General features: G+C 41.4%; 1 protein-coding gene across 1 annotated transcript; it reads left to right on the top strand.

Annotated features, from left to right (window-relative positions):
* The first annotated feature begins 1,158 nt into the window (after positions 1–1,158).
* Positions 1,159–14,968, top strand: FETUB (fetuin B). The gene is made up of 7 exons (XM_068145120.1): positions 1,159–1,475; positions 6,299–6,409; positions 9,263–9,350; positions 10,560–10,726; positions 11,612–11,725; positions 12,950–13,039; positions 13,529–14,968. The coding sequence occupies exons 1-7, from the start codon at positions 1,209–1,211 to the stop codon at positions 13,937–13,939; spliced, it is 1,248 nt and encodes a 415-aa protein (XP_068001221.1). The 5' UTR covers positions 1,159–1,208; the 3' UTR covers positions 13,940–14,968.
* Positions 14,969–16,274: the final 1,306 nt, after the last annotated feature.

Below are 16,274 nucleotides of genomic sequence, written 5' to 3'. Positions count from 1 at the left end.
TATAAAGGTAGGCATTGCCAGCAGGGGCTGAAACCAGGTACAGCCAAAATGTTAAAAAAGGAGGAGATGAAAGGAAACATGGCTTGCTCTTTGCCATGAGAAGCAACACATAGTGACGGCAAGTTCACACTGTACAATGTGGCAGTGAGAACAAAGTCAGAAAAGTTGGAGGAAGATAGGGATAAAACAGGAAGAACTATTCAGGGCTCAGAGCAGAGGGTTAATTACAAGGTATGTCTCAAGAAATTAAGATCTTTAGGAAGCAAAAGACAAGTGGGTTGAATCAAGACACTGAGAGGGAACAAATCCTGAAATAGAGCCTTCAACAGCATACGACCATTTTGATAGCCTTGATTCACTTATTGTTTATTCTCTAATCTCTTACAGCATCATATTTTGCACCATCCTCACCAACAGAAGTGAAGTCTTTGGGGGTGGGAATAACTTATTCACATGTATGCCACTATATTGAATTACATTGAATTTTAAGTCCCAAATAAACACAATGGAATTTCTGCTTAAAAGCAGACACCATGGCGAAATCATTATTTGTTTACTTTTTCTTGTTATCATGTTATCTAAGAGTACTTTACACTTATCCAGAAGCTTCCTGTCTGGACATGGACTGCATTTTGCTGGCTTAGCCTGGTCTAAGAGTTAGGTATCCAGCTGAGTGAAAATGCTCAAAGAATGAATCCAAACCAAGCTTTCTACTCCAACCAAACTGACTGCATGTAACAGAGAGTCAGTTTGTTTGTTTACAATTAGCATTTAAAAGATACAAAAAACATTTAACTTTGTGGCCCTTATCCAGTTGCCCTTCAAATTACCAAGACATTTGTCATTGTTTCATTTCAAAGAACTGGATCAGTGACAGAACAGAGCTGGAGCCAGACATATCCAGCACATGAGTGAGTTTAAGCAATTCTGTTCCTTAAGAAAATAGCTCTGTGTCTATTCTTCTTCCTTGCAATGAGGTTAAAGTTATATGATCTGCCCAGTCAAGTCTGAATTGGAGATGTAAAGCCAGAAGGAGAAAGCACTCTTTGACCTCAGTGAGAGCAACAGCACTTTTGTAAGACTGTATAATCATTGACTTAGTGTTTGCTGTTGCAGCTGTAGATTTAAAGGTGATGGTCAGTATCTAATGAAGAGTGAACACAGCTCATATAGAGCCAGAGCTCCATTACTGAAGTCTGTTGTTTTGCATGGGTCAGTCCCTCCATACTGATTTACCATTCTGGTCTCTAAGCAGGATGTTTTCATTTGTTTCAGTGCTCCTCAGTGTACAGGTGCTTTGGTCCTGTGGTGCCTCTCCTACCAGACAATCACCAACAGCATTGCTCTCCCCAGCGTGCGATGACATTACAGTAGAGGAGGCTGCCGATCTAGCTCTTCGCAAGATCAATGCTGACCGAGAGGAGGGCTACATACTCAGGCTCTACCGAATTTTCAGTGTCCAAGAACATCCTCAGGTAAGTTACCTGCTCGAGCTGTATCTGCTTCCCCCACGAAGAGCCCTGTGTCCATCACTCTTCCTTAGCGTTATCTGTGTGAGCTAAGAAATATTTCAAAAGGCAAATGTAAAGTTGCATTCACAGGACTCCAGAGGCTATGTCAACTTTACACACAGATGACTAGAAGCAGTTTCATCACCACTGTGGGCAATTAGAGAGCAAATCTCAGTCATGATTCTCTGCTGCCTGCCCCTGGAATAGCTCCAGGCATCCGTTCAAATTTGGTATGAAACACCACTACTCTGATTTAATTTCATTTTACACCTTCCTCCCACTGCCTTGAGCAGTTGGAGTGCAAAGGCTATTAAGTTATCCTGTGTTTCTCACAAAAAGATGTAAGCACTAACAGGTGTAAATACATCCAGCTTGGGACCAGGGAATTCCTTCACAGACCTCTAAATGATGACTCATTCTCCAGAAGAAATCTGAAACCAGTTCAAGTGCACAAATTACACTGAAAAAAAAAAAAACCAACTATGGAATATAACTCTCATATCCTCAAGTATCTTATTTCTCTGTGTGTGCTTAATTTATTACTATTAAATGTTACAATAGCTGACTCTGCTAGCACTAGCCAGGGACAACCCAAAATGAGTGCTTGAGGCCCACAACACATAAGGCACTATAGAAGCGCACTCCTAACATAACCTGCTTGCTCACTTCCCATAATCCTAGCTGAAAGGCTGATTTCTGAACCCTTAATGAAAATCAGTCTCATTGCCAGATGTTTAAAGATCTGTACTGGCAAAGATATGACAGTACTTCCTGCTGCTCTCACAAGGACATAGTTCCTCCAAACATGTTGGGTCCTCCAGCAATCTGAGGTCTCGCAACCAAAGATGCACTCTGCTGGACTTTGCATTATGGTCTCTATATGGCTTTGCTCAGGGGACAGAATGTGTCCACCAAATAATTGGATCAGGTCTCCTGAGAATTTTTTCTACATGAGATGCCTCTGAGCTGGCCGACAAGTCATATCGTCAATCACAGAGCCCCTATCCTGGGGCTATTTCCTACTGACAATAATTAGAGCATCCCTATGACCACCATAGAGTGCAGCATGCTGTAAACCACTTTATTTTGCTGCTTCTCCTTTCTCCTAAGTGTGTATCAGCACAGGAGAATTTTGGTCCTTGTTTGTGATTTGGTCAGTTACTTAATTCCCTAAGTGCTTAACTTCCTGCCTCAGGACACACTTTGCTTTTTGTGAATTTAGGGAGTTGATTTATTTTTATTCTTATTTTTTTTCCATATCTAATATTGTTTCTCCCGCAAATCAGGTATTCCATGACACTGTAATAGCAAACCACACCATCTAAGCCCCTTGTCACATTTTCCCTGCTGCTGGGACCAAGTACACAAGCATCTGTCAGCTATGTCAGCGATGTTTATGGACAGTAGCAGCCTTCTGCAACCTTCTATTCCCCTCAAGAAAATAAAATCTTTTTTGCCTTTTTTTTTTCAACCAGCCAGTCATCCTTCCTCTCTCTCTTCTCTCTTTTTTTTTTTTACCCAATGCTCAGGATAAAAGCACTTTCAAAGTTACTTCAAATTCAAACCTGCCCTTAAGCAACCTGTGGTTCAGTTTTGCTCTAATTGAAACTAATGAGCCATCTGCTACTAACTTACATGCAAGTAGGACAGAGCCTTTCTTTCATACAAGATGCTCATGATTAATTTCACTGACAGGCACTTAACCAAAATTACAAAACATGGCCAAATATTTAATTTCTTTCCCTTGCACCAGGTCACCCTGTCACAAAGGTGATGCTGCATTGCCACCACATCTCTTCTGGCTCCCCAGGCTCCCCGGTACTCATTGTAGCAGCAATCCTAGATCAGCAGTGCTGAGGAAGGGATCTTTTTGGCAATGCATAAAAGATAGAAGGTTCTTATTCAATCCTAAGCAGATATCAAAAAGCCTTTGCATAATGGTCTTTTAATGAAAATTAAAATAAGGATGATGAAACCTTCAGAGATCTGCTGAGCTCTGAATAAACCCCAAATTACCTTTTCCCCAGTGGAGGATGATACATACAGAAGCAGGTAGACAAAAAGATGTGTAGATTTTATAATAACCTCATCTGCGTGTTAGAGCTGATATTATACAAGAGAGCTACAGGCAACAGGAAATAGAGCCTGGTCCACCGTGGTTGCATTTAGTATTTCAAGATACCAAGCTTTACAATCAGTCTTCATGATTCAGCTGAATAACCCCATCTAACATCAAATACATTTGATTATAAGAACATTTCTTTAATGAGATATGAGCATGCTTTTGCTTCTAGAATGCCTGAAGAGCTGACTCGAAAGCTCAAGTCACCGATCTCAACTTTGGGACTCCTTCAAGATGCATATTTTCCTTAGGTATCACTGGTTCAAGCAGGACAAGTCTTGCTAATGTTTTTTTTCTCATAAAGGATGTATTTAAAGTTACAAGCTTGTACCAAGTGCTGCACTAAGTTTTCAACAACTGGCAACTGCTCTTTGCCAAGTCTTACTTTCTGTTTACTGATTTAATCTATATTAGCTCTCATAATAAAGAATGGTATCATCATGGTATTAGGTACTGTGCTGGGTTGAGGCAGCCCCCTTCCCCACCCCTGGCAACAATGAATACTCAGACAAACGGATTGCAAAAGTGATGGAAAGTTTAAATAGAAAGCAGTGAACATTTACAGAAAAGCAAAAGCATAGTGACAAAGAAAGATCCCAAAACAGACCCAGAGAGATCCCATCCCTACCTGAGGGGACACCCAAGACCCCCAGGGCTCCTTCTTCCCCCTCCCACTGCTAGGCTAGTCTCAGCTGGCCAGATCTGAGACTGCCCATCCCCCGGTGGCCTTGGGCCTAGCCAGGCCCAAAGCCAGGAGACATCTCCCCAGTTACCGGCTGACAGAGGAGGAAGAAAAGAGATAGTGCTAGACTCCGCACTGCATCTTATAGTGGTGCAAAGGATTGTGGTATGAAATACTACATAATTTCCTGTGTCCACCCCTGGGCTGGACTTCTGGACACAGGAAGTAAACATTGCAGGGGGGCACCCAGCTCAAACTGCAACAGGTACCTTGTGAGAGAACAGAGAATTATGATCAGTTCCTGCCCCAGAAGGAAGTATGCAGCCAGGTGTGGGGATGCTGCCATGCCATTGTATGCAGCGCTGCTTCACTCTTTGTCAAACCAGCTTTTGATCTTTTCACAAGCTTCCATATGACACTTAGAATTAAACCTCAGGATTAGTGTAGCAAACCTTTGAGAGTTCAGTGCGAGGCATTACCAGATTAGTTCTTAGAGTACTTTGGGGAAAAAAGGAGGATATTAAAATATTTTAAAATGGTAAAAAGCATGATAATTGCACATGACTTAGAGACAAAATTAAACAAAATAATCTTATATTTATTCTCTATTTAGTTTTCTCTTTTATATTTAAAGGGTCTGGGTTTACAGTTACAAGTACATACAGAAGAGCTCACATAGAATCACCACCAGAGTCTCTTTCTAGAGATCTCTCTATACTGTGTAGCCAGAATCATCTGCATCACAGTCTCCTCAAACCTCAAGAAAGATACCTCTTAGTGTTTTCCCAAACAGTATAAACAACAACAACAAAAAAAAGACAGCACTGCTCTAGCCTTTAGATGCCCTATTGACTGTTAGACAGAAATCAAAACTGAAGTAAAAATTGCACAGATACTGGCCCCAGACTTCTACAAGAGTCTTGCCCCATAAAGTGTTGTGGTTGTTTTTTTCCCATAAATCAGTGAAATCAGCTAGGAATAGATGAATGAATACTGCTCTCATTCAGTTTTGTTTTTTTCTCCCTTTTCAGTAAAGACATAATCCCAGTCCAAACATCTAAATTCTTCAGGATGTATAAAAGACAGCTGTTCTCTTTCCAGCTTTCCACTACAGAAAATAAAATATGATCCTACTACACTATATCCCTGATAAACACCCTGGAAGGGTGCTTACCCATATTTACAGTGGAAGCAGAACCAGGTCTTCACCATGCAGCATCTCACCTTTCTCTACAAAATGATGTACTGAGATAGATATACACACCTATATATACAGACATATACACAGAGAGAGAGAGCTATACTTGTATTCTTTCCCTGCCCCTCTCACATAGAAACATGTGTGCCCACAAGTTGAGCCCTAACTCCTATGTGCACCTGTGCTGCACTGAACTGAATAAAGGTTTCTGGATTTGAGCACGGGCTCAGAAATCAAGCACTGGTCTGAAACTTTAAGTGCAGCACAGAAATCCATGTGGATATGTGAGGTCTCTCACAGCACATTCTGGTTTGAGAGAATATTTGTCTGTATGAATGCAGTCATACTTGAAGAAGACACACTCCAAGAAGGAGACACACTCCTAGAAGGAGTACTTACTGGAATTTTCTGTCTTAGCAATGTTTTATTACTTGTGGTATTTATTGTCTCTTTCTTACTGAAAGCAAAACCCCCTCCACCTTTCAAATCTAACCATAAAACACAGCTGATGATTAAAAACATCACTAGGTTTAGTCCTTATTCTTGGGTTCTAGATGGTAGCAGAATCAGAATGGTAAGACTGACTCCAAAAGGCATCAATTAAAGATGGCTAGATATATGACCAATCCTGTCTGAAGAGCACCTGTCCCACAGAATGTTCAGTTTGGGGGATATCTATGTATATACCACATGTGTCTTCTGCATTGCTCCATCTCTTCTTTTTTATGTGTCCCCACATTGTTCTATACAAAACTGGGATATGATTCTCTTTTATTTATTTTCAGGAGATCACTGGTTCTGTCTTCTATCTCATCTTGGATGTAATAGATACTGAATGCCATGTACTCAGCAGAAAGCTGTGGAAGAACTGTAAGGCCAGAGTACCTCATTCAACTGTAAGGATATTATTTTCTAATTTAATCTCAAGTATGCCCATAGAAATGTCAAGGTTGGAAGGGTCCTCAAGGATCATCCAGTTCCAACCCCCCTGCCATGGGCAGTGACACCTCACACTAGATCAGATTGCTCAGAACCCCAAACAGCCTGGCCTTAAAAGCCTCCAGGGATGGGGTTTCTACTGCCTCCCTGGGCAACGTGTTTCAGTGTCTCTCTACCCTCATGGTGAAGAACTTTCCCCTAACATCCAATCTGAATCTACCCTTCTCTAGTGTGGCTCCATTCCCTCTAGTCCTATCACTATCCGACATCCTAAAGAGTCCCTCACCAACTTTCTTGCAGGCTCCTTTAAGACACTGGAAGGCCACAGTAAGGTCTCCTCGCAGTCTTCTCCTCTCCAGACTGAGTAGCCCCAACTCTCAGTCTATCTCCACAGGAATGGTTCTCCAGGCCCCTGATCATCCTCATGGCCCTTCTCTGGTCACATTCCAGTACATCCAGATCTTTACTGTAATAGGGGTTCCAGAACTGGACACAGTATGATACGTTACTCAGGTAGTACTGATGACAGCAAAATCCCTGCACATGTATTTTTAATAGCCAGCAGAGCTTAGAAGAAATCAAACCCCATTTTTTAAAGCTCTACAATTTTTCTCTGTACTTTCTAATCAGTTTCTAGACTGGTAAGATTTATGGTAAAAATGAAAAATTGAAAGATTTTTTCTTTTTGACCAAAGCTATTAAGCAGACATAGCCAAATAGCTATGCTAGGACACTATTTAGAATAAATGGTTTACTTTTTATAGCAACCCTGTAAGAGTTTATTTTAAAGACCGTCTGTCAAAAAGGGAATAAAAAGAATCTCAATTTTATATAACATGCAATTTTTGGTTGAGTTTAATTGCACTTTCATCCTGACAACTTTGCAAAAATTGCACTGAAAGAGGAGGAAAAAAAAAAAAAAAGAAAAAAAAAGATCAGTAAGATAAGCTGCAAAGACAGAAAGTGATCTAAGACTGTTACTACTGTGTCCAGTTCTGGGCCCCTCAGTTTAAGAAGGACATTGAGACACTTGAACGTGTCCAGAGAAGGGCAGTGAGACTGGGGAGAGGCCTTGAGCACAAGCCCTATGAGGAGTGGCTGAGGGAGCTGGGATTGTTTAGCCTGGAGAAGAGGAGGCTCAGGGGAGACCTTATTGCTCTCTACAACTACGTGAAGGGTGGTTGTAGCCAGGAGGGAGTTGTTCTCTTCTCTCAAGCAACCAGCACCAGAACAAGAGGACACAGTCTCAAGCTGCACCAGGGGAAGTTTAGACTCGAGGTGAGGAGAAAGTTCTTCGCAGAAAGAGTCATTGAGCATTGGAATGTGCTGCCCAGGGAGGTGGTGGAGTCACCATCCCTGGAGGTGTTCAAGAGGGGATTGGATGTGGCACATGGTGCCATGGTCTAATCATGGGGTCTGTGATGACAGCTTGGACTTGATGATCTCTGAGGTCTCTTCCAACCTTGGTGATTCTGTGATTCTGTGTGATACAGATGACCAACATGATTCTGAACAAGTGAAAAAAAAAAACCCTTATAAAATGTAGAACGATGAGAAAGAAATTTCATGTGGAAAATAAAAAATTAAAAAAAAAAAAAAGAAAAAGAAGAAAGATGTAATGACTTGGTGCTGCTTCTTAGGTCAATCATTTTGAATGGAAAAAACCAATAAAAAAATAATTCTGCTCATTTCTGCCTTCAGCAGGAAAATGGTACAAAGAATATACTGTTGATATGGCTTCTCTGAAGTCAATAAAGCCATGGCCTAGAGGCCTTGATCATACATGTGGCAATATTTAAGATGCACTCAGGGAATGTCTATGCAACTTTCAAACACAAACTCACAATGGATATTAAGGGACCAATATTTTATTCTGCCATAAAGTCAGAGTTTCTTTGTGTGCAAGGGTGCCACAAAACTGACTTAGAGCCTTTCCTACCACTCTCCTTCCTTACTATTGACACAGGGAGAAGATGGAAGAGAGGTGACTGGATCCAGACACTCTGAGCTGATCTCCAGGTTTCAGCTCTCTGGGTTACAGTCATAGATCCAGCTCCTGGGGAATGAGGGGGCGGGCTTGGGCAGGGAAAGCAAATTGTGACACTTGAGCACTACTCAGGTGCCAGAAGTACCTTGTATAAGCTATCCTGCAGACAGCTATCCTGTGTAGCTCAGAGTTACACCAGAGGAAGATCTAGGCTTGTATTTCTAAAGGAGATATTTAGAAATGTACTTCACTGCTATCTGAGTATACACACAACTTTTTTTCTTGAAAAGCATTTAATGACGCAAACAGAAAATGAGCTACTCATTGACTAGGGTACTAGATAATCACAGAATCATAGAACGGTTTGCATTGGAAGGGACCTTAAGGAATATCTCCAAACTCCCTTGCCATGGGCAGGGACACCTTCCACTAGTTCAGGTTGCTCAAGGCCCTGTCCAACCTGGCCTTGACCACCTCCAGGGAGGGGGCATCTACAACTTCTTTGGGCAACCTGTTCCAGTGTCTCATCGTCCTCACTGCAAAGAACTTCTCCCTAATAGCCAGTCTAAATCTACCCTCTTTCAGCTTAAAGCCATTGCTCCTCATCCTATCACTACAACCCCTTGTACAAAGTCCTCCCCCAACTTTCTTGTAGGCCCCCTCAGGTACTAGAAGGTCATTGTAAGATTTCCCATGAGACTGACCTTCTCTAGGCTGAACAGCCACAACTCTCTCAGCCTGTCCTCATAGGGGAGGAGCTCCAGCCCTCTGATCATGCAAAGGGTGCACTATTAATTGTTTCTAAATCTTTATGTTATTTTAGGTTTATGGTCAATGCAAAGCAATCATCTACATTAATCAGGCAAGAAATATTGCTCATCTGAATAATTATGATTGCACTTTACAACCAGGTATGCCTTCATTTAACACATTCATTTTAAAAGAGAACTTGACAAATATTCTTTGCCACACACCATTACTTTACATTTTAGTTGTCATTATGGCCCCACAACATGTGCATTAGTTTTCAGCTGCCCTAATTTTCTCAAGTCAGTGATCATAAGGCCAGTATGGTCAAAGCACTGCAGTAATAACTGTTTCCATCTCTGAGAAACCCAGCAGAGCCTCTATATGGGCCTTTACCCTTGTCATGACCTAGTATCCCGAGCCAGCTCTGGGCAGCATGAGAGGTCATGCTGGGATTCAAAAATTCCCTTGGAGCAAATTAAAGGGAACTGACAACAAACAGCTGATGAGGTTGATTTGCTAGAGCCAAGGAAAACTCTTGGCAAAGGTGCTTGGCTGGACAGGAGCAGAGGGAAAATGGGAAGAGAAAGGAGAAGGAAAGAGAGAGACAGAGAGTGGAAGAGAAAAGAAGATATCACCACTCCTCGGATCTAGCAATGATTTCACAGGGACAGTCTGGGTTCTTGATGGTGGGTGCACATTCCAACAATGTCTTCTGTGATAACCCTGGAAGTTGCAGTCCTTTTATACCTTTTTAGTGGTGGTGGGACATGGGAAGGCTGCTGTGTGTCTCTCCAAATCACAAAGAGTGGTGTGCACCTGTGCACTGCATCCACCACCACCCCCGAAATGCCATGTATGTTACACGGTACTGTTACACATGCTTTTAAAGAGGGAATTCCCACCTCTGCAGGAATTCTCTCTTTTCATTGTTAAGACAACAACTCAAAGCCATCACCCTGTCTATTCATGACCAGGTGTGTCACATCTTGTTTGAGACAACAGAGTCATAAAGGGCTATCAACCCTGCCCTGCTACAGTCATTGTTTTGAGACAACAGAGGACTGGGCTGTCACAACCCTCTGGTCCAAAAAGCATTTCAATGCATTTTTGAAAGGTGACTAACATCAGCAAGACCTACTTGTCGGTAGGCTGAGCTTCTTTCTGCAGTGTTTCTGCTTCCACTGCAACATTTTTTGTGGGTCTGCAAATTCATAAAGATCCAAAGCCGCTGAGTGAAGCAAACCACATCTTGTTATTCCAGGGGACTGGAAGACAAGTGGATAGGGTTAGGGGTATATATGTATTTACAGTGAGCTACACTATTAGCCTGCTGACTTTCTCTAATGACATTGTTTTGTTTGAATAAAAAGTTCCACGCAGATATATCTGGAAAACATGTCCTGACTGCCCAGTTGATGACAATCCAAATGAGCCCAAATATTTGGAAGCTGCTGTTAAAAGCCTTGCCAAGTTCAATGAAGAGAGTGAACAAACTCATTATTTCTCTGTCCTCAATGTCACAAGAGCTTCAATGCAGGTAAGCCAAGGCTCGTCTGACTTGCTTTAGCCCTCAAGTATGGATCCACCTGTTAACAACTTTGTATGATTTGTTGTATCTTACTGATTGTTTAGAATTTGCATCTGTGTAGTACTTCTCCTGGGAAATTAGGATGTGCATTGATCTAAGACTCTGATTCTACTTGTTGCAAAAAGAAAGGCTTTATGCAAAACTCCAGACAGATTTACATTCTAAAATTTAGGAAATCTTCACTGTGAGCTCTTTTCTTCTACCACCACCATGAATTAGTGATTCCCTAAGAGAAAGTATTTAATCAAGCACAGTCACCCTTTCCAACACATACTTGTAATTCACCAAATGAGTTTAAAACTAATTTTAGACTGACAGAGAGTTAATGATCACTGGCTAAATCCTGTTTGTCTACCACAGTAATATCTGGTCTTTCTAAAATTCATTACCTATAGCTAACAAGGTAGTTCTCACTCTTCACCGCAAACTGTTAAGATACTGCTACAATGCCATATTTCCTTGCTCCCATTTTCCAAATCTGAGGTACTTGCACTTCAGAAAGGGAAAAAGTGATCTTGTTCATAAAAGCAGCCAGAAACCATGGAGAAAGCCCTGATGAAGGTCTTCGGATGTTCTATGTGGATGCTACCTTATTACAAAACCCCAACTCATTTCAACTATAGCTAATCCATGAGTTACTAAGATTGTGCATTTGTAAGAAATAAAAAAAAATTAACCAGGCAATAAAGCTGCACTGGCCAAAAAAATCATTCCATTATAATGCAACTAACAGGAATGCTGCAACTGTAACCTGCTCCTTCCACACTTAGTAGGATTCTTCCTTCTTCCTGACACATGCACAAGATCTAATTGTCATTGGTCTCCCATTAACAGTGGGTCACTGGTCCTGCATATTTTGTGGAGTTTTTAATTCAGGAGACATCCTGCTCCAAAAGTGACAAGACTGCTGACATCTCCAAGTGCAAGCCACTTCCACCAGAACAAGCTGTAAGTCCATTTCCTTGTATGAACACCTATCTTTCAGAAACTAGGGTTCCTCAATGAATACTTAGCTTATCCCTTTGATTCTTTGTGGACAAGAATCAAAGCCCACAGGACTCTTTTTATGGGTTGTACTGCTACACTGTCTTGGCAATGTATAAACTGCTTAGAATAAGTATTTCAGTAAAAGGTCTGAATTCTCATCTGAGAAGTCCATAAGCAAAGAAAACAGAAAGAAAAAAACAGAAAGATCTAGAAAAAGGTGGGGTTACCATTGCCTTACAAAACAGACTCATTCTTCCAAGTAAACAGACATAGACAATTAATCACAATCAACTCATAAATAATATATTCATACTACAATCAAGTCAGGTAAGGAAAACATTTAGGAACTAAATTAAAAATTATAAAAGAAACTAGGCATAATGCCAGGAGATAACATTTCAAATCCCATCTTAACTTAGATCCAAGCCCTGTTACCTATAGCTCAGTAAAGCCACTACCATTAGAAGCAATGTTTTTTTCATAGTTTCCTTCACTAGTATGGTATGAGACTGGTTTTGCCTGAAAAAAATTTATATTAGGTTCCATTAAGGGGGCCTACAAGAAGGCTGGGGAGGGACTTCTTAGGATATCAGGCAGTGACACGACTAGGGGGAATGGAATGAAGCTGGAGGTGGGGAGATTCAGACTGGGTGTGAGGAAGAGGTTTTTCACAGTGAGAGTGGTGAAGCCCTGGAAGGGGCTGTCCAGGGAGGTGGTTGAGGCCCCATCCCTAGAGGTGTTTAAGAGCAGGCTGGATGAGGCTCTGGCCAGCCTGATCTAGTGTGAGGTGTCCCTGCCCATGGCAGGGGGGCTGGAGCTACATGATCCTTGTGGTCCATTCCAACCCTGACCTATTCTATGATTCTATTCTGCAACTTGACTGCATGGGGATATTCTGCTGCAGCAGAACTTAAGTGTGCTGTTGTAACTGGGCCTTAAGTTGCCAGCTCATTTTTACTGTCACGTTACCTAGCCCTCTTTTGCTAACGTTAAGCCTTTTCCAAAACGCTGCCTGCTTTTGTAAGCTTGCCAATCCCAAAAGAAAAGTTGGCCCAAGCTGCTTATCCCTACAAATACATGCAGAAGCTATAACTACTCAGCCTTTCATAATCACTTATTTTACAAGATAAGAGCTAAGTATTAGTGCTACAATGTGAAAAAATTGCTTGCATTTTCTTCTTCCAGCAAATAGGCTTCTGCAAAGGCTCCGTAGTAAACAGTCACATGGAACATCGGCAGTTTGTCTCAATATCCTGTGAAATCTACAGTCTGCAGGTAATTCTCAATCTGGTCTCAATATTGCAAGAGTAACACTCCTTTACAAACCAAGAATTGAACTCTTGAAAGCCCAGTCACTCTTAAGTTTTCTTATTCACAAAGATATGGTTTTTCAAGAAAGTGATAAGGTCAAATCAGGAAGAAATTTCTCTTGTGACAAAAGAGACTGTTGCTAGGTGAGTAAAAAGGCAATAGACTAAGTCGAGAGTCAATCATACAGAATGTGTTCAGAAAGCTTTACAAAGATACTGTAAATAACAAATGGAATGCAAGAAGCAATAACTGTGCAGTTACTGAAGTTTTATGCACCCACCTCCCCTGGCATAAGATGTAGTTCCATATGTCTATCCATTGAGCTTCTGTTCTGCAGCTGGTCTTTGCAGACTGAAACTGCAGCAGATCCTTAGTGTGAAGGGTGACCTTGCTCATATCTGAAAGAATTTGGAACAGCTTCAATGTAGGTAATGCTTATTGTCTGTTATTTAGGATCCTGCCACTGAAGAGCAAGATAATCAGACATCTGGAGAACCCAGCCAGACTCATCAACAATCTTCCCCTTCAGAAGCCAATCCTTTCTCCCCACACCTAGAAAAGACGACGGGCTCAGTTAATATGCTACCCCCTTCAACTGAGGACATTTCTTTCCACCACCTGCCAGGAAGTCATAATACACATAAAGATGGAAAGCCAGTTCCGCCTGAGGCTGTAGGATCTAAGCCCAGAGTTGATGAAGAAAAGTCTCAAGTAGACAAACCAGACTTGACCAAACCACTCAATGGACCAATTATACTCCCTTTTCCTGGAGAACTTTCTCTATCAGACTCATGTCCAGGAGAAGCAAAGGAGCCAAAGGCCATCCTCGAGCCTTTGATGCCTAAAAAGCCCACTAGAGTCTAGTCAGGATTCAACCACCTCTACTACATGTGACAAGATAATGGCCAAAATGGCAATTTGTGCAACATCTTTAAACAAACAAACTGCTTATTACAGTCCTCATCTTTGGAGTTCTCCATTTTTTAAGAAAGCACATAAAAAGAAATTTAAAGGAGGCATTTTCCAACAAAATAATCTGCCTTTTAGTTTTATTAATTAATGTTAATTAAAATTAAATTCTAACTTCATTTTCATTCCTCCCACCAGTAAGAGCTTGAAGGAAAGGTAACTGTGGATGATGAAAGAACCTGCAGGGCTGACACTGCTCAAAGGCATCAGAAAAAAATATCCACAGTAGTAAAAGTCTACCAGGACACAGTATGGGATGGCTGCTCCCAAACAGATAATCATCTGACAGGGCCAAGCATGATAGCCAGGCTGGCAGGTCAGGGGCCTGTCCCATGGTACCTGAGCAAGGCATGTAGGGCAGATCTAAGGATGGTCTGGTCACAGGGGGATTACCTAAGTTCGTGGGCAATGTAGCACTTCTGATCAAGCCAGCTACATGAGTTTTCAAGTCAGAATCAGACAGCCCAGTGGTCTCCAAGAAGTGCACAGTGATGAGGCAGGTCTGAGATCAGGCCAGGAAGACAGGCTGCAGGTCTGAACCTGTGTCTGGATCAACAGGGGCTGTGGCCCAGCACAGGCACAGCTGCAATATACCAGGAGGTCCTGTGGGATGTGGGCCTGAGTTGGATGGGACCTGCCCAGATGGTGGCCTGGGAGCCTGTTTCCAAGATCACCAAAGAGAAGGGCAACAAACCCCAGCTGTGCTGCCAGTTGGCCCAGAGACCCCCCAGCAGCCAAGCCTCCAGGGGTGTATCCCCTTACAGAGCCGTACCTTGGGTCATGGTATATAAGTAGAGAAAGTAACTGTTCCAGACGTAAAAGTTGGTGGGTTTTAGAATTTTATGGCTTAACTTCTTTCTTACAATGTGATGAGTTGAGGCTTTTTTTTTTTTTTTTTTTTTTTTTTTTAAATTTCCCATGGAAGATCTCCAGAAAGATTATTTTTTTCCTAACACTTTATACCCTCACTTAAAGAAAGTGAAAATGGCTATTGTGAAACCTCTACACATAATTCTGGCTGGTGGAGAATCAAGCCCAAGCTATTCAGGTTCTTATGCTTTCCTGACCCTGTTGTGCAGGAAAAATGATGATTTACAAAATCAGCTTAATTCTTTCTTGAGATAGGTCATATTAACTGCCTTATAATAAAAACCACAGGGACACTCCACAGCCTGTAGCGAAGAAAAATCAATTTCACTGTAGCCAGACATAGCAAATGCACTGACAATAACAAATATAAATAAATGAGAAGACAAGAAGAATAAAAAGACTGTAACATGGGAAAGAAATGTTGTTTGTGGCCAGGAGTGCCCTGGTATTTGCAATAATTATGGGACTCATATAGCACCACAGAGCCTTGCTCTAGCTGCTACCAGATCTGTACAATAATTTGTTCACAACAAAAAATCAATAAAATATTACTGTTTCTGAAGCTTTTATGCTGCTGAATCATCCCTAGAGGTGCTGGGTAATTTCTCCATTCAAAAAGCTTTTCAACAAAAAATTATGGTCTTGTTAAAGTACTCTGACATTCTGCAATTTGATGAAAATGTATTATTTTATTATTATAAATAAAACATAAATAAAAGTATTATTTTCTTTTGAGTGGAGACAAAACAGTCCTTAAATATTGTATGGAGTAATGTTCATAACAAACATGTTTGGGTTTTCAGTTTTCAAAACTCTTAAACTCACAAATGTAATTAAAATCAGCCAAAAAAGTGACGTGTGAAAACATCAACTGAGCCAAAAAGAAATGTTTCCTTTACAATTCCACACCGTGAGAAATTTCAGCAGGCTTGGGTTTCATTCATTTCAGGGTAGAAAACTAGTCAAAATCAGGTACTTCTCCAGAAATGATAAAATCCAATTTCTGCTCAATTCTTATTGCAGTAGGAGCTCTAGGCTGTGTCAGCATTCCCCTTTTTATCAAGTCATCAAATTACAGCATCTTGCTCTTCCCTCGGGAAGTCTCACCTTTGCCAGCTCAGATTTCCCTAACACAACCAGTGTGTTGCACCTCCCTGCGCAGGAACTGCCAAAATCAGGGATACCAGGCGTCACTCCATGCCCTCAAGCAGGGTCCAATGGTTGGCACCAGTGAGTCAGAAGACAAAAGCATTGGGGCAACAGCCTGTCACACTTCAATGATTTTCAAAACACCTTTTTTGCTCCTCTTTCCAGTTAATCCCTGTATTTCACTATTTTAGAAAGTTATTTTATTGACTGT

Source organism: Melanerpes formicivorus, unplaced genomic scaffold (genome assembly GCF_026170545.1).
Source record: "Melanerpes formicivorus ecotype bairdi unplaced genomic scaffold, bMelFor1.0.p_v2 SCAF_12, whole genome shotgun sequence".
Lineage (NCBI taxonomy): Eukaryota > Metazoa > Chordata > Aves > Piciformes > Picidae > Melanerpes > Melanerpes formicivorus.
Note: the sequence above shows the minus strand (reverse complement) of the source record. Positions and strands in the feature narration are given on the sequence as shown.

Excerpts from the sequence above, each read along its gene's own strand:
- FETUB (XM_068145120.1), top strand. The coding sequence starts at position 1,209 with ATGGGTCAGTCCCTCCATACTGATTTACCATTCTGGTCTCTAAGCAGG. Across the intron at positions 1,476-6,298 it reads GTGTCCAAGAACATCCTCAG|GAGATCACTGGTTCTGTCTT; the intron begins GTAAGTTACCTG and ends ATTTATTTTCAG. Across the intron at positions 10,727-11,611 it reads TCACAAGAGCTTCAATGCAG|TGGGTCACTGGTCCTGCATA; the intron begins GTAAGCCAAGGC and ends TCCCATTAACAG.